Source organism: Pan paniscus, chromosome X, assembly GCF_029289425.2.
Source record: "Pan paniscus chromosome X, NHGRI_mPanPan1-v2.0_pri, whole genome shotgun sequence".
NCBI lineage: Eukaryota > Metazoa > Chordata > Mammalia > Primates > Hominidae > Pan > Pan paniscus.
The window spans coordinates 50,655,032-50,678,937 of NC_073272.2; the positions used below are offsets into that span (position 1 = coordinate 50,655,032).

General features: G+C 55.5%; 3 protein-coding genes across 8 annotated transcripts; 2 read left to right on the forward strand and 1 right to left on the reverse strand.

The window, feature by feature from the left end:
* The first annotated feature begins 207 nt into the window (after window positions 1-207).
* Window positions 208-5,681, forward strand: MAGIX (MAGI family member, X-linked). Of its 5 annotated transcripts, none has more exons than XM_055106869.3 (5): window positions 216-504; window positions 1,282-1,364; window positions 1,438-1,665; window positions 1,765-1,936; window positions 2,649-5,681. In XM_055106869.3, exons 1-5 carry the CDS (start codon window positions 303-305, stop codon window positions 2,972-2,974), a joined length of 1,011 nt encoding a protein of 336 aa, XP_054962844.1. In that variant the 5' UTR covers window positions 216-302; the 3' UTR covers window positions 2,975-5,681. The 5 variants fall into 5 exon arrangements, with proteins under 5 accessions (XP_054962847.1, XP_054962848.1, XP_054962844.1 ...); XM_055106870.2 differs by having other exon boundaries at window positions 220-504; window positions 2,664-5,681; XM_055106872.3 differs by lacking the exon at window positions 1,438-1,665 and having other exon boundaries at window positions 208-504.
* A 2,174-nt stretch (window positions 5,682-7,855) lies between these two features.
* Window positions 7,856-11,677, forward strand: PLP2 (proteolipid protein 2). The gene is made up of 5 exons (XM_055106874.3): window positions 7,856-8,689; window positions 9,715-9,867; window positions 9,974-10,069; window positions 10,921-11,011; window positions 11,260-11,677. The coding sequence occupies exons 1-5, from the start codon at window positions 8,339-8,341 to the stop codon at window positions 11,280-11,282; spliced, it is 714 nt and encodes a 237-aa protein (XP_054962849.1). The 5' UTR covers window positions 7,856-8,338; the 3' UTR covers window positions 11,283-11,677.
* PRICKLE3 (prickle planar cell polarity protein 3) lies at window positions 11,390-23,495 on the reverse strand. Of its 2 annotated transcripts, none has more exons than XM_003807249.6 (9): window positions 22,819-23,495; window positions 21,184-21,269; window positions 20,293-20,476; window positions 16,242-16,355; window positions 15,800-15,937; window positions 14,821-15,024; window positions 14,542-14,728; window positions 13,485-13,784; window positions 11,390-12,847 (listed from the first exon to the last, which is right to left on the reverse strand). In XM_003807249.6, exons 1-9 carry the CDS (start codon window positions 22,858-22,860, stop codon window positions 12,258-12,260), a joined length of 1,845 nt encoding a protein of 614 aa, XP_003807297.2. In that variant the 5' UTR covers window positions 22,861-23,495; the 3' UTR covers window positions 11,390-12,257. The 2 variants fall into 2 exon arrangements, with proteins under 2 accessions (XP_003807297.2, XP_003807298.2); XM_003807250.7 differs by having other exon boundaries at window positions 12,137-12,847; window positions 21,385-23,494.
* Between the last annotated feature and the right edge of the window lie 411 nt (window positions 23,496-23,906).

Genomic DNA, 23,906 nt, shown 5'->3' on the forward strand with positions numbered 1-23,906 from the left:
TCTCCCAGGATATCTGGGGAAATGGGGTCCCCTGAGATATCGCGGGCGAAGAGTTGGGCATCCAGGGTGATTAGGGGGCAGTCGAGGACCTCACGGGGTGTTCGGAGGTGTCCAGGACTATTGCAGTCAAACAGCGATCTCCAGGGACACCGTGGGAGCAAGCGGGGGTGCACCGGCTACCCGCGACGGTCGGGGATCGCGTGAGGGGAGGGCCAGCAGTGACCTCCGAAACTATCGAGGGAGTGGCCAGGGGTCGCCGGGTATCCTGAGGGGCATTTCTAGGTCTTCGAGCGTCCGGAAGCATGGGGGTTGGCCGAGGCCGATGGTCGGCGTTGACCTGTCCCCTCTTGCGCGCAGGCCGCGGCCCCTCCCCGCTCGCGGGCCCTAGCGCCCGGCAGCTCCTGGCGCGGTTGGACGCGCGCCCCCTGGCGGCGCGAGCTGCGGTCGACGTGGCAGCGCTGGTACGCAGGGCGGGCGCCACATTGCGCCTGCGCCGGAAGGAGGGTGCGTGACTGGCGCAGGGTCTCCGCTGGGGGAGGGTTCGGAGAGGAGTTGGGTTCAGTGGGGCAGGCCTGGGGGGTCAGCAGCTACTGCCCTGTCTTGGGTGGGGCCAAGGGGCGCGACTTGGGGCGGGGATCGGAGGGTGCTTCGAGTGGGAGGAGCCTTGGGGTTATTCTAGCATATTCCTTGAGGGTTATTGCAGTCGGCGAGGGCTAGATTAGATGAGAGTGCGGAACTGGACCCCCCGTTCTGGCGGCGGTCCTTTTTGAGGAGGCAGGGCCTGGAGAGTGCTTGGGGGGCGGGCACGCAGCGAAGGGGCAGGCCTGAAATGTGAGTCACGGGGGTGGAGCCTATAGTCCCATGGGGGCGGGGCTTGAGATGTCAGGAATGGGATGAGGGTTAGAGGCTAATTAGAGGGCGTGCTATGGAAGGTTCAGGAGCCAAATTTTGGAGTAGCATTCTCCAGGGTGGGCCGAATGGTGTTATTTGAGGGATGTGTTCTGCGTGTTATTAGAGGGAGATAGGAAGGCCTGGAAGATTATTCACATGGCTGAGCCCAGGATTGTTTATTAAGAAGGTGGGGTCAGAACAGTTATTTGTTTGGGCTGAGAACCTTTAAGATTACTTGAGGGGATGGTGCGTAAATGGTGGGCCAGTTTGTATATGAGCTGCAGGGGCAAGACAAGTAGATGAGGCTAGAATGTTAACTCAGGGAACAGGTCCTAGGTAGTTTCCATGGCATGTCCCCCAACAGCCCTCTCCACCGCTTTTATCTCCCAGCTGTTAGCATGCTGGACTCTGCGGACATAGAGGTCACAGACAGTCGCCTGCCTCATGCCACTATTGTGGATCACCGGCCCCAGGTACCATCTCATCCTTCTATCGGAGGCCACCTGCCTCAGGGCAAACTATGTACACCTGTGTCCTTTATTCCAGCACCGTTGGTTAGAGACATGTAACGAGCCTCCCCAAGTGATCCAGGGTAAGGCACGTAGTGCTCCGAAGCCATCCCAGGCTTCTGGTCATTTCTCTGTGGAGCTGGTCCGCGGTTACGCAGGCTTTGGCCTCACCTTAGGTGGGGGCCGGGATGTAGCTGGGGACACTCCGCTGGCCGTGCGCGGGCTGCTGAAGGATGGCCCAGCACAGTGCTGTGGTCGTTTGGAGGTGAGCCGTGAAGCCCCTTCCACTGGTAGGTGCTATCCCTGCCTTTGTTGGGGTGCTCTCCTTTTGCCTTTCCAACACGACTGCATTGCACTCCTCCAGGTCGGGGACCTCGTGCTCCACATCAACGGAGAGTCAACGCAGGGCCTCACCCATGCCCAGGCCGTGGAGCGGATCCGAGCTGGAGGCCCCCAGCTCCACCTAGTTATTCGTCGGCCTCTGGAGACCCACCCTGGCAAGCCTCGAGGGGTGGGAGAGCCCCGAAAAGGAGTTGGTGGGTTTCCCAAGGGAGAGAAGTCAGAGATCAGTGAGGAGAAGGGAGAGGTTCACAGAGTGGAGAAGCTGAGATTCTGGGTGGGAAGGGTTTGGTGGTCTCTGTGGGGAGGGTCTGCAAGAGGTCATGGTATTCTCACAAGTAGGGTCAGGGAGGGGTACAGGGTCCCAGGATAGGAATAACGTAGGGGCAGGGAGGGGTGTCAGTCCCGAGGATAGGAATTTCAGAGGGTGGGTTTTCCAGGTACTGGGGGGAGAGAACGGAAGGGGTCTAGGATAAAAGCAAGTGTTTGGAAGGAAGGGTCTTAGTTCTCAGAGGCGAAGGCAGAGTGGATCTTAGCCGGGGGAAAATGGGATGGGGATCCAGAGGGTAGGGGGTCTAGTTCTGAAAAACAAAGGGTCGGTGGTTTGGGAGTCAACGGAGGTGGGATGAGAGAGGAGAGAGCAGGGGCTCCTAGATGAGCGGGGTTTGATTTCCTTTGGAGATCGTGGGAAATGATTTCTGAGGGGCATGTTCTGGATCCAGGAGGGGAGGGGTCTCGGGAAAGGAGGTGTCGGGGTTGTGAGGGGTGGTGCCGATCCCAGAAGGCCTGGCGGGGAGATTTCTCTAAGGGTCAGGGTCTCATCTCCCTCAGCCTTTGGGTTCTCCTGTCCATCCTCAGCCAAAGGCCTGGATTTCCCTTCCCTACTTCACCACCCAATCTAATCCGTAGTCCCGTCATGGCCAGATCGCAGCCCAGATCCTGGAGGGCCGGAGGTAACGGGGTCTCGCAGCAGCAGCACTTCCCTAGTTCAGCACCCTCCATCCCGGACGACGCTCAAGAAGACCCGGGGCAGCCCGGAGCCTAGTCCAGAGGCGGCCGCCGATGGCCCCACGGTTTCTCCTCCTGAGCGCCGCGCTGAGGATCCCAACGACCAGATCCCGGGTTCCCCGGGGCCCTGGCTAGTGCCCAGCGAGGAACGGCTCTCGCGGGCCCTAGGGGTCCGGGGGGCAGCGCAGCTCGCTCAGGAGATGGCAGCCGGAAGGCGGAGACACTGAGCCTACCTCTGACAGCGCGGGGCTCACTAGTTACCGCCCAACCTGGATCCGGCGCGTGTGGCCGCTGGGCACTTGGCACCTCCCCAAGAGCTTCCACTTGGTTTGGTCCCCCCACCCGCTGCTCAGTGGCTCTGCCCACACTCCCCTCGCAGCGTCAGTGGTACGACCCTTCCAGCCGGCTAGCCTGCGCTTCTGGTTCTGGGAGGGGGAGGTAATAAAATGGTTCGATCCGGTCTTGACTTGCCGGGCGCTCGAGGCGGGGTGGGGCTGCCCAGGCCACTCTGTAAAGGAGCAGGTGGGTCGATCCTGCTTGAGTAATCGCTGACGAGCTTCGTGCTGCTGCTTTCCTGCTTGCACATGTTATCTTTGCTTCTGCCGGTCCTCAGTCTGGCGTGCTTTCTTTTTCTCTTCGCCGTCTCCTGCTCCTCTCCTTATTCATTAATTTCACCTTTTTGGAGGTGTACAGGGTCTCACACATAAATTATTGTGCATGGCATGGAGAATGCAGAGGTGAGCCTGTCGTGGCAGGACTGCACCAGTGTATCCACAGTCCTGTCTCGGAATCATACAGACCCTCAGCTGACGTCGGGATAGCAAGGCTAGAAGCCTAGAAGCAGGGCAGCTTCCTTCGCCAGAGGCCTGCGGTCTCCCACTTCCGGCCTAGTCTGCCAGCTTTTGCTGGCACGTAGGCTACCACTCTCCGGGCACCGGCTGGGGCCCTGGAGCCCCCTTTGGGGCGGAGTGGGGAAGGTGTGAGTCAGCGCCCCTGGACGGGCCGGGCTAAAAAAGGCTGTTAGAACCTTTGGGCCGTGCCCCCATTTTCCGTACATGGTGAAGAACTGCAGTCGGGCTTGTGTGCACACGCCACACACTGGGCGTTCCCGGCACGGGAGAGGCCCAGAGTTTCCTTCACCCTGGGAACAGAGCCCTACAGCCAGGGCTTATATGGCCAGCGGGACTCCAACCGGGGTAGCCGCGAGGAAGGCGCTGGCAGAGGACAGAAATGTCCAGTCACCTCCGCTGTCACCACATCCTGAGCACTCGGCCCCATCCCCCCACAGGAGGGAAGCTGTGGTCTGACGGAATGGGCAACTTTCGCCCCTGTGGGGAGGGGACGGGGAAGGAAGAAAGAATTTAAAGGACCGGAATGCGAGAGTCCAGGTGGCCTTGGAGAGGAAAGAGGAACGGTGAAGACAAGCTGCGAGAGCTAGGAGCTGGAGGGTGAAGAGGTGAACACTTGAGTGGTTAGAGCTGTAGATAGACATTGTGGGGAAGTGTGCCAGGGTGGCTTCCAGCTACCCCTGACTTAGAGCCTGGTGGAGGTGTGGTTCTTCAGAAGTCAGCAAAGGGCTCAAGAGCCCCAGTCCTATAAATACAGTCACACCCAGGAGACTAATAATAGTAACCCCAGCCACCATGTACTTAGTTTTATCCCTGCTACTGGCTTTATTGCAATATTTATTTTCATCTACAATAGTTGCACATCTACTCAACTATCCGAATATGTCCATTTCGCAGAGGAGGAAAGTGAGGCCCAGGGAGTGCAGATAGCTAGAGAGAGGAGGGTCAAAGCACGATTTAATCAAGGCCTGATTCCCAAGTCTGTCCTCTCAATTTCACCTGCATTGACAAGTATTAATTGAACCCCAACTGTATATGTTGCACTGTGCTAGGTACTGTGGAGATGCTGGAGGAACAAGACATAAAATTTCTTTGTGTAGCTGATGTATGTAATGAGGGTAGACAGATGTCAGACAAAAAAGACGAGAAAATGAATAAATAAAAAACCAGGCCAGGCGTGGTGGCTCACGCCTGTAATCCCAGCACTTTGGGAGGCCGAGGCTGGTGGATCGCGAGGTCAAGAGTTCAAGAGCAGCCTGGCCAAGATGGTGAAACCCCGTCTCTACTGAAAATACAAAAATTAGCCAGGTGTGGTAGCAGGTGCCTGTAATCACAGCTACTCAGGAGGCTGAGGCAGAGAATTGCTTGAACCCAGGAGGTGGAGGTTGCAGCGAGCCAAGATCGCACCACTGCACTCCAGCCTGGGTGACAGAGCAAGAATCAGTCTCAAAAAAAAAAAAAAAAAAAAAAAAAATTCAGGCCAGACATGGTGGTTTGTGCCTGTAATCCCAGTACTTTGGGAGGCGGAGGCGGGTGGATTGTTTGAGCCTACGAGTTTGATACCAGCCTGGGCAACATAGACCTTGTCTCTACAAAAAGTTTAAAAATTAGCTGGGAGTGGTGGCTCATGCCTGTAGTCCCAACTACTTGGGACACTGAGGTGGGAGGATCACTTGAGCCTGGGAGGTCAAGGCTGCAGTGAGCCATGATTGCACCATTCCACTCTAGCTGGAGTGACAGTGAGACCTTATCTCAAAAAAAAAAAAAAAAAAAAAAAAAAAGGCCAGGCACGTGGCTTACATCTGTAATCCCAACACTTTGGGAGGCCAAGGCAGGCTGATCACCTGAGGTCAGGAGTTCGAGACCAGTCTGACCAATATGGAGAAACCCCATCTCTACCAAAAATACAAAATTAGCCTGGTGTGGTGGCACATGCCTGTAATCTCAGCTACTCAGGAGGCTGAGACAGAAGAATCGCTTGAACCCGGGAGGTGGAGGTTGCGGTGAGCCAAGATTGTGCCATTGTACTCCAGCCTGGGCAACAAGAGCGAAACTCCTTCTCAAAAAAAAAAAAAAAAAAAGACAATTTCAGAGAGAAGTGAGAGTCATGAAGCTATGAAGCTAGCAAAAGGAGGTTACATTGTGGGAGATGATGGTGAGCTTCTGGCCTCTTTGAAGACATAACTCTTGAGCTGCAACCTGAATGACCAGAAGCCAGGTATATGAAGCACTGAGTGAAGGGCATTGACAGCAGGGGGAATAGCAAGTGCAAAGGTGTTGAAGTGGAACCAGGTTCATCTTGTTTCAGAAATTCAGACGTGTCCTCACAGAGTTGGAAAGCACATACTCATCACTAGGAAAAGTATGTTTCATCCCTTCCACTATTCACTCACTCTTCCGGCAACCGGGGCTGAAAGAGGGGAGCTCTTTCCTTAGTTTTGAGGGGCCCTGTGTTGGCAGAGAGAGCAGGCAGGCCCTTGGGTTGAATCCTCCTGGCCATCCAGTTATGATTCTCCCCCACTTCAAATGAGATGAGAATAAAAACAACTTCTAGTCTGGAGAGTGTGTCCCTCAGGGTACCTCTGGGATCCTGATTCCAGGAGACCAGATGCATGTCTTAGATGCAGAAATTAAAGCTGAGCTGGGGGAAATTACTTGCTCAAAATAATACACTTAGCCAGGCGCAGTGGCTCACGCCTGTAATCTCAGCACTTTGGGAGGCCAAGGCGGGAGAATTGCTTGAGGTCAGGAGTTCAAGACCAGCCTGAGCAACATAACGAGACCTTGTCTCTACTAAAAAATAAATAAATACAAACAAAGTGTCTACAAATGTCACCCAGCCTTGCACCCCAGGAGCCATCCATTCGTCTTGCCAATCCCCCAGAAATAAACTTTCCTATTCCTCATGTATGATTGTGCTGACTGGCCCCTCTCTTCAGAACCAGGAAACTGAGGCCCAACATTTAGGGCCAGGACTTCCTTGGGATTGCAGAACACAGAATCAGACCTTGGGCTCTCTGGGCTCTAACACTACTACAAAATATGTTTTTTTAAAATAGAGACAAGCTCTCACTACGTTGCCCAGGCTGGTCTCGAACTCTTGAGCTGAAGTGATTCTCCTACCTCGGCCTCCCAAAGTGCTAGGATTACAGGCATGAGCCACTGCTCCTGGCCTTGGGCTCTAACACTAGAAACAATGCTTGCCCTATTTCTGAGCAACTCAATGCTCACCAACCCCTATTCTCACACAGCCTTTACACTGGCAGGGTCTTATTCTCATCACTGCTCAGAGGTTTATTCCACTGTCCACAATCCATTATCCAAAAACAAAAAGCTCTGGAAACTGATGGTTTTCCCACAAGATAGGCACTATTTGGTTACAAAACCTGACCTGATCTTACGAGGAACAATTTTCTTTCTTCCTTTCTTTTTGTTTTTCCTTTTTTGGAGACAGGGTCTTGCTCTGTTGCCCAGGCAGGAGTGCAGTGGTCTGATCATGGTTCACTGCAGCCTTGAACTCCCGGGCTCAAGCAATCCTCCCACCTCAGCCTCCCGAGTAGTTGGGATTACAGGCACGTGCCACCATGCCTGGGCTAATTTTTTTCTTTTTTCTTTTCTTTTCTTTTTTTTTTTTTGAGACGGAGTCTTGCTCTGTCACCCAGGCTGGAGTGCAGTGGCGCAATCTTGGCTCACTACAACCTCCACCTCCCAGGTTCAAGCGATTCTCCTGCCTCAGCCTCCTGACTAGCTGGGATTATAGGCGAGCGCCACCACACCCGGTTCATTTTTTGTGTATTTTTAGTAGAGACGGGGTTTCACCATGTTGGACAGGCTGGTCTCGAACTCCTGACCTCGTGATCTGCCCACCTCGGCCTCCCAAACTGCTGGGATTACAGGCTTGAGCCACCGCGTCCGGCCGCCTGGGCTAATTTTTAAAATTATTTGTAGAGATGAGGTCTCACTGTGTTGCCGAGGTTGATCTCCAACTCTTGGGCTCAAGCGATCCTCCCACCTGAGGCTCCCAGAGTGTTGGGATTACTGGCATGAGCCACTGCGCCCAGCCGAGGAACACTTTTCAATCCTTACCCAGTTATTGTGAACGTTCATACCTTTTCTTGAAGAAATACCGTTTTTGTTGTTGTTGTTGTTTTTGAGACGTAGTTTCGCTCTTGTTGCCCAGACTGGAGTGCAATGGCATGATCTTGGCTCACCGCAACCTCTGCCTCCCGGGTTCAAGCGATTCTCCTGCCTCAGCCTTCCGAGTAGCTGGGATTACAGGCATGCGTCACCGTGCCCAGCTAATTTTTGTATTTTTAGTAGAGACGGTGTTTCTCCATGTTGGTCAGGCTGGTCTCGAACTCCCGACCTCAGGTGATCCACCCGCCTCGGCCTCCCAGTGTTGGGATTACAGGCGTGAGCCACCGCGCCTGGCCTTTTTTTTTTTTTTTTTTTTTTTTTTTTTTTGTAACGCGGCAGCTCCAAACCCCGCTGAGAGTATATGCACGGGAAAACTTTCTGAAATCAAAAATATTCCGAATTCTGGCAACATACTGGGCCCCAAGTCTTTCGGATTTAACTCTGCCTCGGCCGTTTTATTCAGTTAAGGAAACTGAGTCACTCCATCCCAAAGCCAGATTCCCGCGGTTCTAAGCTGAAGCTGTCTCGGGTGCATTTGCATTCCAAAAAGGCGAAGGGTCCCGCTATTACTGCTCCTGGTACCTGGAGCTGCCAAGCACCCCTGCGATGGGGCGCCCCGGGGGCTGTGCGCCAGGCTGGGAGTATCCTTGGGGGGCGGGGCGAGGGGGCTTCCGGGGCGGCAGCCACCTGGCCCGGCTCCGGCCCCGCCCGCGTCAGCTCTGCGCGGTGATTCACTCCCTCCTTCGCCCCGGGGCCCCCTTCCCGGCCAGACGGCGGGCAAGACAGCTGGGTGTACAGCGTCCTCGAAACCACGAGCAAGCGAGCAGATCCTCCGAGGCACCAGGGACTCCAGCCCATGCCATGGCGGATTCTGAGCGCCTCTCGGCTCCTGGCTGCTGGGCCGCCTGCACCAACTTCTCGCGCACTAGAAAGGGAATCCTCCTGTTTGCTGAGATTGTGAGCGTTCTGGGGCAGGCGCGTGGGCAAAAGCGGGATGGGGTGGCTGGACCATGCGGAACCGGATGGTCCGGGTGAGGCAGGCACTTGGCCGGGGCGCTCGGCAGTGGGGTGCAGGTGGGTGGGTTCAAGGTGGAGGCCCGGGGCGCAGGGCGAGTCGGTGGGGTTTGACGAAGGTTGTTGAGATCTGGTGGTCCCCGGGGTGAAGCAAGGAGCCTATAACGCATACGGAGGGCTACGTGGGGACAGCCTGCATGAACTCATCAGTGGACGCATCGAAGGGGTCCCAGGGTGCTGGGAAGTGGGGGCCTCCTGTGGCAGGGCGTGGCGCGGCCTGGGCACAGGAGGGCGGGCTGGCAGCGCGCCCAGGGGCAGGGCCTGTTGGGGTGGGGCCCCCCCCCGCGCTAGTCCCGCGGTGTAGAGCGCCCCGCCCTTCGCCAGTTCTTCCTCGCCCTTCTGAGGCCGGGCGGGATGTCCTTAGCTTTTCGGGGTTTCCACCCTTCTCAAAGTGGGCGCCGCCTTTGAGTCACTTGTAAAAGGGGTGCGGCGCCTTTAACGGAGTCCTGCCTCTCTGGTGTCACTCTCACCGCTTCCCAAAGGGGTTGCTGGGGGAACCGCGTGTTCCGCCCCGGTCAAGGCCACAAAGCTGGCGTCAGCGGGGCTCACAAAACACCTGGCAGCGCCACTCCCCTCAGGCTGCCCGTATCCTAGAAGAGAAAAGAGGAGGAAACTGAGGCACCCAACTCTACTCCTTACTTGTTGGGTGACCCTGGCCAAGCCATTAAACCTCTCTGTGCCTCAGTTTTCTCGTCTATAAATTAGAAAGAGTAATAATAGTACCCAGAGCATTAGATTGTCGTGATGATTGAATTTGGAACACAGTGAGCACATAAAAAGTGTTTAGCTATTATTGTATGTCATTTCCCCAGCCCTCGTAGGCATCTTAGTATGGGAACCCCAATTTAAACCAATCTTCTCAGCCCTGGTTGCTGATTGAGGTCCCCTTTCCCATGTCACCCTTCCAGATATTATGCCTGGTAATCCTGATCTGCTTCAGTGCCTCCACACCAGGCTACTCCTCCCTGTCGGTGATTGAGATGATCCTTGCTGCTATTTTCTTTGTTGTCTACATGTGTGACCTGCACACCAAGATACCATTCATCAACTGGCCCTGGAGTGTGAGAAGGGGTCCACAATGGCAAGACCAGGGAGGGGTCTGGGCAGTTAGGATTGTCGGGGAACTGTGGTTGCTGACTTCCCTCTTCTCCTCCCTACACCTCACAGGATTTCCTCCGAACCCTCATAGCGGCAATCCTCTACCTGATCACCTCCATTGTTGTCCTTGTTGAGAGAGGAAACCACTCCAAAATCGTCGCAGGGGTAAAGGCCATGGGAGCAGCTCTGAAGCACAGAGCGAAGGGTTTGAGAAGCCAGGGACCATTTCTGCCTTTGCTTCTGGCAGAAATCGTGTGACCCACAGCAAGTCACACTTGTCCTCAGACATGGAGGAAAGTCTGGCCCAGGACTTGGTTTTGCCTCCCAAGGTCTTCATTTGCTGTGAAGGGAAGTCCCTTGTCAGACACAAGGACCTTGGTGAGAGGTACAAACAGGCGGCCCCTTTGTCAACGCACTAGACTACCATCTGCAAGAACTTTGTCCCAAATGTAGTAAAAATTGGGGCCAGGCGCAGTGGCTCATGCCTGTATTCCCAGCACTTTGGGAGGCTGAGGCCGAGGCAGGCAGATCACTTGAGGTCAGGAGTTCAAGACCAGCCTGGCCAACATGGCGAAACCCCATCTCCACTAAAAATACAAAAATTAGCCGGGCATGGTGGTGGGCGCCTATAGTCCCAGCTACTCAGGAGGCTGAGGCAGGAGAATCACTTGAACCCAGAAGACAAAGGTTGCAGTGAGCCAAGATCATGCCACTCACTCCAGCCCCAGTGACAGATGGGTGACAGAGTGATACTGTGTCTCAAAAAAAAAAAAAGTATGAATTGAATTGTGCCCCCTACGGGTAGGGCCACAGTGTGGCCTCCCTGTGTTGAGAGGTATAGGAGGAGGGAGAGTGGGGTAGGATGCACTCTCTTGGCCTTTCCCTGGCTTACCAACCCGGTGCTTGAGTCCCATCCTGCGTGGGGCAGGTGCTGGAGGTGGTGGATACAAGAAGATAAGAGACTGAGTAACCTGACCAGCTAATCTAAACCCCCTCACTCCTATCCTGTCCCCCAGGTACTGGGCCTAATCGCTACGTGCCTCTTTGGCTATGATGCCTATGTCACCTTCCCCGTTCGGCAGCCAAGACATACAGCAGCCCCCACTGGTAAGTGTGTGTGTGTGTGTTGGTTGGGGGTAAGGGGGTTGCTGAGAGGGCAGAGGGAAAAAGGAAAGGGATCTCTTAAAGGCACGAATGCCAACTCTGGTCTCGTATTGGTACTTACGGCTTTTGTACCAATAGGTACCATAAGCTTCGGTATTCTTGTGTGTAAAATGTTCATGGACTTTGGATCTTGTTTTAAAAAATGGGCATATAGATTCAGCCAATGCTTTCTCTCTTTTCCTCACCTGCAGACCCCGCAGATGGCCCGGTGTAGGCGAACTTCCCTCATTTCTCTCTGCAATCTGCAAATAACTCCTCCATTGAAATAACTCCTCCCCACCCCAACAACAACATTCCCAGCAGACCAACTCCCACCCCCTCTTTGAGGTAAAAGTGCCTTTATTGGGAGACTTTTGTCTTCCAGCCTGCCAATCAACTCTCCTGGGTGTGGCCACCATATGCGTGTGCCTAGGTCCTCCTTCTGCATGATCCAATAGGAGACACCAGTTCTGACTGAACCATGCCCCCACCTAAGTCACAAAATGAGGGAAGTGGGGAGTTAGATTTCAGAGTCCAGGCCCTAGGTTGGGACCCACTCCAAATAATCTCCTCGGTGTGGGTGGTGGTTCTATAGAGGGATAAATGAATAATAAACATTGTTAAAATATACGATAATGAATAAAGTAATCCTTTCATCAAATGTGGGTAAATTTCAAGCATCAGGAGGGGGAAATGGAGTGGAAACAGCTGGGGCAAGGAGGCAAAGAAGCCAGGCCTGTTTTACAACAAATATTAAATTACTTCAATAATACAAACGAGAGGCCCGGTGTGGTGGCTCATGCCTGTAATCCCAGTCCTTGAGGCTGCGGGAGGATTGCTTGAGCCCAGGAGTTCTAGACCAGCCTGGGCAACATGGCGAAACCCCATCTCTACCCAAAAATTAAAAAATTAGCTGGGAACGCTGACACGAGCCTGGAGTCCCAGCTACTTGGGAGGCTGAGGTGGGAGGATAGCTTGAGCCCAAAACTTTTGAGGCTGCAGTGAGCCCTGATCACACCACTGCACTCCAGCCTGGGCAATAGGGCAGACCAAGTCTCTAAAACAGAAACAAAATTAGAAACAAACAGATAAAGGAGGGAGGAAGAGGATTTATGACTTAGGTTGTGGGGGCGGGGCGTGGGGGTGAGGGGCATGGGCCTCATCATCTACTCTGACTGGAGAATGGAGCCCCCTCCAGGACGGCCTGCCTTCAAGCCACGATGCAGTTCTTGTCTCGGGCCTGATGAGGCATCCCTGGGCGAGAGTCCCTGGGGAGCGATAAAGATGGGGAGTTGAAGGTCTCCGTTGCAGTGTCCTGAGCAGGCATGGGCCTGCACAAATGCGGGGGCAGAGGGATGCGCTCTCCTAGGAAGAAGCCATCATCCTCTGATGATTCGGAACTGGAACTGGAGGGCGAGCTGGAGCAAGATTCCGAGTCTGACCCTGATCCCGCGTCACATTGATAGTGGCGACGTCTGCTTGGGTGGCGGTTGTGATGGTGATGGTGATTATGATGGTGGCGGCGACGGCTGGGGGCCCTGGGTGGGGGACTGCGTGGCCTGCGGCGCTGGGCCGGGGGTGCACTCAGGGTCCGGCGCGGACCTCCTTCAGACACCAGAGGGTCGCGGAAGCTGACGCGTGGGGTGCTCTGACGACCGAAGGCACTATCATCCGGGCGCAGGTTAGGCTGGCCGGGGGACTCTGGGGGCGGCTCGGGGACACTGCGGAGCCCCAGTTCCGGCATGGAGTGGCGGTGGGGAGCCCCTCTCAGAAAGCGGGAGGGCTCCTCAGGGCCTGTAGCTGTTAAGGGGGAGACAGAGTGACTCCTTGTATCTGCCCTCCCACTGGCCCCCTCCTAAGAGGAGGCCTGCGGAAGGGCCTTCTTCCCTCCACTAAGACTGGGAAAGTGGGGGCAGGGGTCGGAGAATGGCAGGGAGGTGGGAAGTCTGGGAAGTGTGAGGCCTGGAGCAGGCTCTGGGTGTTGAGAGGGTTGGAAGGAAGAACACGGAGCAAGATGGGACTGGTGTGGGGGGCGTGGCCAGGGCACCCGGGGTGGCTTCGGATGGAAGAGGTGTGGCATAGGCTGGAGTAGATTTGGTTTGCAATAAAAGGGGTGGGGCCTGACTGCAGAGGATGAAGGGTGACCGGCTGGAGAAGAGGAAGAGGAACTTGGGGTCAAGCAGAGACAAGTTGAGGTAGGGGACCAGCCCTGTATTGACAGGGTGGAACCAGGGTTCATGAGGCGGGTGTAGTTTGGGATGGAAACCAGGCCTGGACTGGTGTGGGGAAGGAGGATGAGCTGAGAAATGGGCGGGGCCCAGGGATACAGCAGGTGAAGGGCCTGGGCGAGTCAAGAAGGAAGGGCCAGGGCTGAGGCAGGGGCAAGGACGTAGGGGTGACTGGGCTGTGGCTGGGTGTGGCTAGAGGGTTAGCTCACCTGGCGCTAACTCTGTGCTGGTGCCTTTGGTGGTGGTCTCTGATGCCCCCTCCACAGCAGAGAAAGAGGCTGTGGAGGCTGCAAGTGGGGCTGTGACAGTGCCGGCACTCCAGCTGCGGCGGCTTGGCCCTGGAGCTGTGGACTCGGACCCAAGGCTGCAGGCTCGAGAGCAGAAGATTAGGCCTCGGCGTGGCAGGAATGGGCGGCCCAGCAGGGCCCGCCCACAGCGACTACAGCAGAAGCAGCGGTCTGAGGCATGCCAGTGCTGGCCCTCGTAAGCCATCTGGCCTTGGTCCAGGCCTGTGGGGAACGACGAGGGGGAAAAACTGAGGCAGAACCCCCAGGCGTAACCCCACCCCTCGTGAACGAGTCCCTTCTCAAGAAGAGGTGGGGAATCCGAGGCAGGGCACCCCTGGGTGCCTTCCTCCCTCCTCCAGAATGAGGCCCTTTTGGAGAAAGCAGGAAACAGGTTTTGGTTCTCTCCTGGAGACTGGCTGGTGAACCTCTCTCTCACTCCTCCCTTTCTTTCCCAGGGTGCTCTCTCCCAGAGCGGGGTGGGCATTGGACTCTAAGATTCGGGCCAGGCTTAGACATTAAGGGGTGGCTCCAAGTGGAAGGAGAATGGAAAGCAGGGCTTAGCAGGTGGGGAGTGGCCCTGTTGAGAAAGGAGTGGTTCTCAGAGGATAGGGTGTAGCTAGAAGCTAGGCCTGACTTAGGCTGATACAGGAGAGTGGAGGAGAACGGGGCACAGCTTGGGGTGGTAGAGGCTAGGAGTAGGGCGAGCCCTGGGGCTGGAATTAGAGCACCCTCTGGAGGTGGGTGTAGACATGTGGTGGTGGCCTAGCATTGTGTTAGGTGGGGTTTAGAAAGCATGGCATAGTGGGGACATTGGGAGTGGGACTTGCAACCAAGCGTACAGGTCTATAGTGTTGGGGCTGGACAAAGTACAGGGCACAATGGAGGATGGGGCCTGGAGGACAGGAGGAGTCCTGGTGGGGTAGGACTGTGGCCCAGCTGTCCATCCATCTCTCTGTCCAGTCCCACAGCATTCACCCACCGATGTGCTCCCCACAGCCATCACAGTACTCCGCATGGCGGGCCTCGTAGCAGGCGCAGCAGTGGGGGCGGCTCTGACGCATGACATAGCGCTGCCCTCCTAGTGAAGCTTCACACTCAAAGCAGCAGAAGTGATCCATGTGCCAGTGGCGGCCCTCAGCCTCCGTGCACTCAGGGGAGAAGATGATCTGGAGGGTGCAGGCCATCTGTGGCTGTCAGATGAGCCTGCTCCTGGCCCTGCCCACCCTCCACTCCCACCCCTGGGCAGGGAGGCCCAAACCTCGTCACAGGCTTGGCAGCGTGGACGCAGGCATTCGGCATGGTGACGCCCGCAGTAGACCTTGCCAGCATGGTAGAAGTAGATGAGGTCAACCAGCAGTTCCTGGCACGTGGTACACACGAAGCACTGTGGGTGCCAGCAGGCACCCAGGCCTGCACGGCTGGCAAACACTGCAATGTCCCCACCTCCAATCTGCTTTCCGCACTGCCATGAGACAAGCACCAAGATGGTTACCATCACTGTCACCAAGATGGTCAGATGGATGGGATCAGCCAAAGTATGTTACACTTGGGCCTTTCCCACAGTGAAACTTTGTGATCAGCCCCACCCACGGGGTAACTTTGACACAGGCCCTGCCTATACCAGGGATGGGGTTGGGCGGTACCTTAGAGACTGACCCTGCTCATGAGGGAAGCCGTAGAGACAGGCCCTACCCATGGTGGGTGGCCTTATAGGCAAGCCTCCCTCATCAGGGGTGGGGAAGACAGACAGGCCAGGCCTAGTGGGGGAAACCACAGAGATAGTCTCCACCCACCGGGACCTTAGCAATAGATCTCACCTAACAGTAGGATCTAAGGACAGGCCCTGCTTACCACTGGGCCCTGCAGACAGGCCTTGCCACTGTGGGTCAGCTCTTGAGGACAAGTTCTGACCACAGGAGGACCAAAGAGATAGCCCATGCCCCATGTCCACTGCACAGACGGGGAGAAAAACACACTAAGGCCTCCTTACAGACAAACCCCACACGACAGTGGGATTGATGGGACAGGTCCCTGTCCACCAGGGGTTGCCTTAGAGACAGTCCCTGCCCAACAGTGAGATGTGAGGAACAGACCCCGCCCACAAGAGGGGACCCTAGAGACACCTCACTGGGGCTTAAGTGGCAGGCCTCATCTTCCCAGTGCTTGGAAGATGTGTCCTGCTCCCCAGGGCTTGGAGCAGAGGCACTGCTCACTCGCTGAGGCCCTCCACGACTCACCTCCTCACAGATGGCCCCAGTGATGGTCACTGGGAAGATGCGCACGATGCCACGCCCCAGATTCTCCCGCTTCCGCTGCTGGCTAAAGGCTCGGAGCTCTTTCTTTTCCTCCTCTTCCAGTGCTGTGCAGTACTGTGCCTGGGAGGAGAAGGCATCTCCCAGGCTCCTCCCTTGATGCCTGTCCCTGCCCCTCTTCCAGACTTCATCCATGCCCCGAAAGTTTACTTCTAGGTCTTTCTATAGATGGTGCCTCCTGCCTGAAGTAACCACCTCTTCTTCCAAGGCCCAGCTGTGGTTTTGCCAAGGAATGTCCCCTGATGACCCCTGCCTGTCTGGACCACTCACCTCAGATCAGCTCACCTTTCCTCCTCTGACCCTGCCCTGCATTGGCCCAGGCTGTGTGCTGTGCCTGGCATGCCCTTCCTGTCTTCTCTCTCCTCACCTCACTGTCGTGTGGGGGCAGCTGGTGCAGCAGCTGCTTGATCCTGTATTTCTCCCCAGGACTGTTGACGTAGGGGACCTTGTCCTCTGGGAGGCAGCTGAAAAATTGATATACCTGGGAGGACATAGGAGTGGGAGAAAACAACTGAAATGAGAGGTGAGTTGGGATGCAGTGAGATGGCGGGTCCCCATTTCTCAGAAAATGAAAGGCATTAGGAGGGACCTTCTGACTCCCTCATCTCTCCTTCCTAAAGGCGGATCATTTCCCTCAGCTCCCAGCTCCCAAACACGCTGAGGGTTCCTGCATGTATTGACCTCACTTCCTCCTCCAGCTGCTGATCACCTTTTTTTTTTTTTTTTTTGAGACGGAGTCTCTCTCTGTTGCCCAGGCTGGAGTGGCGCGATCTAGGCTCACTGCAACCTCCGCCTCCTGGGTTCAAGCGATTCTCCTGCCTCAGCCTCCTGAGTAGCTGAGATTACAGGCACACCACCATGCCCAGCTAATTTTTTATTTTTAGTAGAGACAGGGTTTCACCATGTTGGCCAGGCTGGTCTCGAACTCCTGACCTCAAGTGATCCGTCTGCCTTGGCCTCCCAAAGTGCTGGGAATACAGGCGTGAGCCACCGTGCCCAGTCTACTGATCCACTTTTCTTTTTCCCTTTACAGGAAAATTCCTCAAAAAGTTATGAGCACTTGTGTTCACTCCACTTCCTGTCCTTCCAATCTCTCTTGAGCCTACTTGAGGCAGGCTTCCGCTCCCATCCCTCTTCCAAAGCTGTCAAGGTCATCGATGACTTCCCATTGTTAAAATCATTGTTCAGGTCTCAGTCGTCATCAGACTTGATGATGGTAGCACTGCACCGAGCTGACCACTCTCTCTTCCTGGAAACACTTTCTTCCCTTGGCTTCCAGGACACCACACAGTCCAGGTTTTCCTTCCACCTTATTGGCTGCTCCTTCTTTGTCCCTGTTTTGGCTCCTCCTCAACTAGCTGACCCCTAAATGCAGGAGGATCCTAGGACTCAGCTCTTGGTCCTCTTGCCTCTGTCTACATTCAATTTCTTGGGAATTACATTCAACCTTATGGCTGTAAATATCATCTACTTGGCTGGCTAATGTGTCACCTCCAGCCTGTGACACATAATGACAAACACATACGTCCAGCTCTGTAACTTATCCCTTGAGTTCCAGGCAATGTGGCTATTTAGATGTCTAACAGGCATCTCAAACTCCAGATGGCCACAACCAAACTTATGCTCTTACCCCTCAAACTGCTCCTGTCTTGGCCTCTCCCACATCAGTTAATCTACCTATCCTCAGGGTCATCTTTCACTCCTCTTTCTCCCACCCCCACAAGCAAATCCTCTGAGTGCTACTTCCAAAATATAGGCTGGGCGCTGTGGCTCACACCTGTAATCCCAGCACTTTAGGAGGCCCAGAGGGGAAGATAGCTTGAGCCCAGGAGTCCAAGACCACCCTGGGCAACATGGCAAAACCCCATCTCTACAAAAAATACAAAAATCATCCAGGCGTGATGATGCGTGCCTGTAGTCCCAGCTACTTGGGAGGCTGAGGTGGGAGGATCACTTGAGCTCAGGAAGTTGAGGCTGCAGTGAGCTGTGATTGAGCCACTGCACTCCAACCTGGGAGACAGAGTGAGACCCCCCCCCACTCTCTCTCTCTCTCTCTCTCTATATATATATATACGTATAATTATTATACGTATATTATTTACGTAAATTATATACGTAAAATAATTATTTTATATATACGTATATAGATGTATACATATGTGTATATATATACGTATATGTGTGTATATATATACGTATATGTGTGTATATATATACGTATATATGTGTGTATATATATACGTATATATGTGTGTATATATATACGTATATATGTGTGTATATATATATACACGTATATATATATACACACACACATATATATATTAAATAATTATTTATTAAACGGAATTTTGCTCTTGTTGCCCAGGCTGGAGTGCAATGGCATGATCTGGGTTCACCGAAACCTCCGCCTCCCGGGTTCAAGCGCTTCTCCTGCTTCAGCCTTCCAAGTAGCTGGGATTACAGGCATGTGCCACCACGCCTGGCTAATTTTTTTGTATTTTTAGTAGAGACGGGGTTTCTCCATGTTGGTCAGGCTGGTCTCAAACTCCCGACCTCAGGCGATCTGCCGGCCTAGGCTTCCCAAAGTGGTGGGATTACAGGCGTGAACCACTGCACCCAGCCTATTTTTTTTTTTTTTGAGACAGGGTCTTGCTCTGTCGCCCAGGCTGGAGTGCAGTGGTGCAATCTCAGCTCACTGCAACCTCTGCCTCCTGGGTTCAAGGAATTCTTGTGGCTCAGCCTCCCGAGTAGCTGGGATTACAGACATTTGCCACCATGCCAGACTAATTTTTGTATTTTTAGTAGAGATGGGGTTTCACTATGTTGGCCAGGCTGGTCTCAAACTCCTGACCTCAAGTGATCCACTCGCCTCGGCCTCCCAAAGTGCTGGGATTACAGGTGTGAGCCACCATGCCGGCCTTTCTGTCTGTCTGTCTGTCTCTCTCTCCATATATATATAACTCCTTGCACTGCCAGTGCCATCATCATCAGGTTCCTCACTGGTCTCCTGATTCCACCCTTATTCCTCCAGGCTGTCCTCTGCTGACAACCCTCTTGCGACTTCCCTTCATTCACAGGCAAAGCCAAAGTCCTCTCCATAGCCCCTGCCACATCTCTGACCTCATCTCCAGCTGGTCTCCCCCTTGCTCACTCTGCGCCAGCAGCACTGGCCTTGCCATCCCTTACATATGCCAAGCACACGCCTGCCTCAGGGCCTTGGCATTAGCCATGCCCTTTGCCTGTGTGAATCGCTGTAACCTTAGATGTCTGCATGGCTCACTTCTCACCTCCTTTCGGGCAGCTCAACCATTAAATTCTCACAGAGGCTTATTCTGGGCACCCTATTTACAATTCTAGCATCTCTCTCCCTCCCTCTCTCTTTCGTCACCCCACCTTCCTTGCTTTTTAATTCCATAGCCCTTACACCATCTGACATATATTTACAGGTTTGCTTATTGGGTGTTCCTCCTTTCCAGAATCTACCCTCTGCCTGGGCAGATTTTGTTTTTTTTTTTTTTTAAGAAGTATCACTCTGTTGCCCAGGCTGGAGTGCAGTGGCACGATCTCAGCTCACTGCAACCTCCGCTTCCTGGGTTCAAACAATTCTTCTGCCTCAGCCTCCTGAGTAGCTAGGATTACAGGTGTGCACCACCACACCCGGCTAATTTTTGTACTTTTAGTAGAGACGGGTTTTTGCCATGTTGGCCAGGTTGGTCTCAAACTCCTGACCTCAAGTAATCCGCCCGCCTCAGCCTCCCGAAGTGCTGGGATTACAGGCGTGAGCCACCGTGCCCGTGGGCAGATATGTTATTTTGTGTTTTGCTCATTGCTGTGTCCTCAGTGCCTAGAACAGTGTCTCACATGCAGTAGGTGCCCCATAACTATGTGTTGAATGAGTCAATCAATGAAGTCATGTGGTGAATGAAGTGCTGGGAGGGTAGAATAGGGAGTGGGGCCACGCATGGTGGCTTGCTCTTGTAATCTCAGCACTTTGGGAGGCCGAGGCAGGATCACTTGAGCCCAGGAGTTCAACATCAGCCTGGGCAACATAGGGAGACCCTGTCTCTACCAAAAAATTTTAAAAATAACCAGGCAGGGTGGCATGCACCTGCAGTCCCAGCTACAAGGGAGGCTGTGGTGGGCAACAGCCTGTCTCAAAACAAACCCTGTCTCAAAAACAATCAATCAAAAATAATAGGATTGGGGTGAACAGGCCCTGAGGAACTGGTCCCTCAGTCACCCAAGGTATGGGGGGCTGACCACTCCTCCATCACAGAGGGGCCAGAAGGACCCTCGGTCTGACTGCACACTCTAGCGTAGCCCCAGAAATAGGTTCCCACCTGAGTGTGTGTGTGTGTGTGTGCATTAGTGTGCACCCACTGGACAGCAAGAGTGGAGGGCTGGCCTCTGGTCACCTGCTCCGGCTTAAGGCCTGGGGGCACCCAGGCATACTCCTCCGATGCACAGCCTGAGTCGTCGTCGGAGATGGAGTGGCGCTGGAAGTCCGAGATTAGCCGACACATGATGCGTTCCAGGTCCACAGGCACCGCGTGCACTGCATGCTCCTCCCGCGGGCATTTGCAATGCTGGCAGATCTTTCTGAGGGGTCCGGGATGGGGGTCAATTACTAAGGGGTTGCCCAACCGAACCCCTCGGCAGCCCAGGTCCAACGGAGGAGCGGGGACATACAGATTATCACCACCAAAGATCTGTGAGCGGGGACAGGGATCTGGGCCTGGGGGCGGGGCTGCAGGAGGTGGGCCTATGAGCCAGGGTGTGGCTGGGCTGTGAGCCAGAGGACAGGTCGTGGGGAGTGGGATGCTTTGTGGGGGAACTTTCACTAGACACAGGCATCTAACCTGTGGTGAGGCTCTGAACTTGTGGGCTCTGAGCCTGTGGGTAGGGCCTGAGTCTGGGGGCTGTAGGCTCTGTTTATTGGGTGCAGGGCTCCAGCAGGAGGATAGGACGCTGGGCCTGGGAGAGTAGGTCTGAGTCTAAGAGGGGTGCTGGAGGCCAGAGGGCGGCGCTCAGAGTTAGGGACGAAGAATCTCCCTAGGGATGCGACTCAGCGGCTACGGGAGAACACTTCTGGGGGCGGGGCTGCGTAGTGGGTGGAGCTCTCCTGGGAAAGGACTTTGGGGAATGAGTCAGGGGGCGGGGCTCTGAATCTGAGCCTGAGGCTCTTTTCCCAACTGAGATCCCTCTGTAGGCGGAGCTCAAGCGTAGGGGCGTGGCGTAAGGCTCCTGGATTTCCCCCCGAAGGCGGAGCTCTGACAAAGGCGAGGCCCTTTAGGGGCGCCACTTACCTCCAGCCGTGGAGCAGGAAGCCGGGGCACTGCTCCCTACAGGAGTTGCAGGGCTGGCCCCGGTCTGGGTCCTCTGCCTCTGGAGGCTGCAGTGGGCGGGGGCAGATGCAGGGCCGGGTGAGGCGCGGAAGCAGGGAAGGAGAAGTCAACGCCCGCCCCTCCACTTCATTGCCCGCGACCGCACGCTGGGGCCTGTCTTACCTGGGCAGCGCTGGGCAGGCTGGGACAGCGCCCAGAGTGCGGGGAAGCGGGACACAACCGAAGCAGAGGCGGGGCAGTTGGAGCCACCTCCTTATATGTCCCCTTTTCAGGGAATTCCCCTTCCTAGGCTGGCCTCGGACCCCCCCTCCCCGTCCGCCCCTAGCCTCAGACACCTCCCACCAGCCTTAGATCCTTCCAGGGCTCAAGCACCTCCCCTATAATTCATTGTACTCTCCCCACTAGAGCACAGAACCCCTACTCTGGGCATCCTCTCCCCGGCCTCATCCCGGTTCCCTCTCCATCTACGCCGCCAGCAGCACTCCAGTTCCACAGGGTAGGAGACGAGACCGCATTCTTCCTTGAGATCCCCACGTGAACCCTGCCCCTCTCTTCAGAAGCTCAGGAGCTCCTCCCCTAAACCCTGGCCTCATGCCCTGATACCCAAGGAACTGGGGACCCTCCCCAGGATCTCAGGAGGCCCCTGCTCCATTCAGAAACCCCCATCCCAAGAAACCTTGGCCTTTACCCATCCTATCCTAGGGCTATTTATTCCTTCTCCGGACCATCAAACCCAGACCCCACATTCCCAGGTCAGAGACCCACTCCAAAGGAAGTGAAAGACCCTCCTATCTAAGAAGTCAAAAACTCCCTTGCTCAGGCGGAACCCTGGAAGCCTTGTCCCCCCAAATCCCAGTCTCTTGACTCTCAGCATTTCAGCATCCCAGGAGTGTAGGACTCCATCCCTCCGTCCACATTCCTCCAAGGTACTGTGTCCTTTAGAAGCTGAGGAGGTCGGCCAGGCTCGGTGGCTCACGCCTATAATCCCAGCACTTTGGGAGGCCGAGGTGGGCGGATCACCTGAGGTCAGGAGTTCGAGACCAGCCTGGCCAACATGGTGAAACCTTGTCTCTACTAAAAATACAAAAATTAGGCAGGCGCGGTGGCGGGCGTCTGTAATCCCAGGTACATGGGAGGCTGAAGCAGGAGAATCGCTTGAACACAGGAGGCGGAGGTTGCAGTGAGCGGAGGTAGCGCCACTGCACTCCAGCCTGGGTGACAGACATTCAGTCTCAAAAAAAAAAAAAAAAAAAAAAAAACCCAGCAGCTCAGGAGGTTCCTGCTCAACCTAAGGCTTCAAGACCCAGTTCTCTGGCCCTCAGGATTCCCTCCCACAATTCATAAGAGAGGGGTCCCCACCAGGTCCCAGGAGTGCTGATGAAAGTGTGTGGAGAGGTGATTAGGGGGTTTGGGCCACCAGATCTACACCTTCCTCCATCCATTCGCCTCCAGCAGCCCCAGCCCCAGGTCTGGGAATGCAGGGGATGGGATTCCCAGATCCTCTGTGGGGCACCTATTCGCTATGCCTATCCATTGCCCCCTTGCCTGGGCCTCAGTTTACCCCCGACCCCCACTGCTGCCCTGACTCCCGCTCACCGCACGCCCGGAGCGGCGCCTCCGGGACCCACGCGCGAACATGGCGCGCCCGGGCAGGGTCAAGCCGGGCCGGGTCAGGCGAATGTAATCCTTGCGACCGTCAGGCCACCGCGCGTCCGGCCTGGGAACTCGGTTCCGTAAACCTGACACCCTCGTGGGAGGAGCGCACCCCGCAGGGCCCGCCCCCGGGCATGTGGTCTCTCCGCTGCCAGGGCGCCCCCTGCCTAGAGGTGAACTGCACGTAGCCCGGAGTGCCCCGCGGGAAAGGCCTCTGCCCTCCCGCTCCGGGCCGGTGCGGGGCGTCACAAGGCACGACCCCCAGAACCCCGGTGTGCCACGTGGCCTCTCACGGGACCTGGGGCTTGAAGGCTCTGTAGTGGAGGATGGGGAGACTCAGAGGTGGCCAACTGGACTGAGAGGGGTGGCGCGCTAGGGTGCTTGTGTTGACGTTTTGTGTCGATTTATTTCGGATGCTTATTTGGGAGAGGGGTTAAAGACACCTCTTGGCTCCTCCCCACTGGTGAGGTTCCGAGGGTCTCCCCGATGAATGCTGTAACAATGGGCCCCAACCTCACCCGCAGCCCCAGCTGGTGCTCGCTGGGAACCTGGGAACCTGGCCCTAGCCACCAGAGAGCTAGATCTTATACGCACTCCTCCCTTCTCATTCCCCTCTCAGCGAGGCCAGGTTCCAAAGCCCTCCTCCCCTCATCCTTATAAGCCTAGCTGTCCAGCCCCGTCCCCCCACCCCAAGTCTTGAGAAGTAGATCTTAAAGTCTTCCCTCCCCCACCCACATTTTTCTCTCTCCAGTTATCCCCTTCCCCAGCTCAGTTCCAGGGCGGGGAGCCTCTCCTTCACGCTCTCAGGCTTGGCTGTGCCTCCGGGCTGGGGGGAGGGGGTCCCATGGCCTCAGTCAGAACTCGGCCCGGGTCTCTACGCACGGAGACTGCAGCGGCCAGGCCCTTCATCGCGGGCCCCGGGGACCTCTCCCCGCCCCCCATTACACATGTCCCTGTCACTTCCCGTGGAGTGGAGAGGTAAAAGAGAATAACTAATTAACTAAGGAGTCACCCCGGCGCCCCACCTCCCC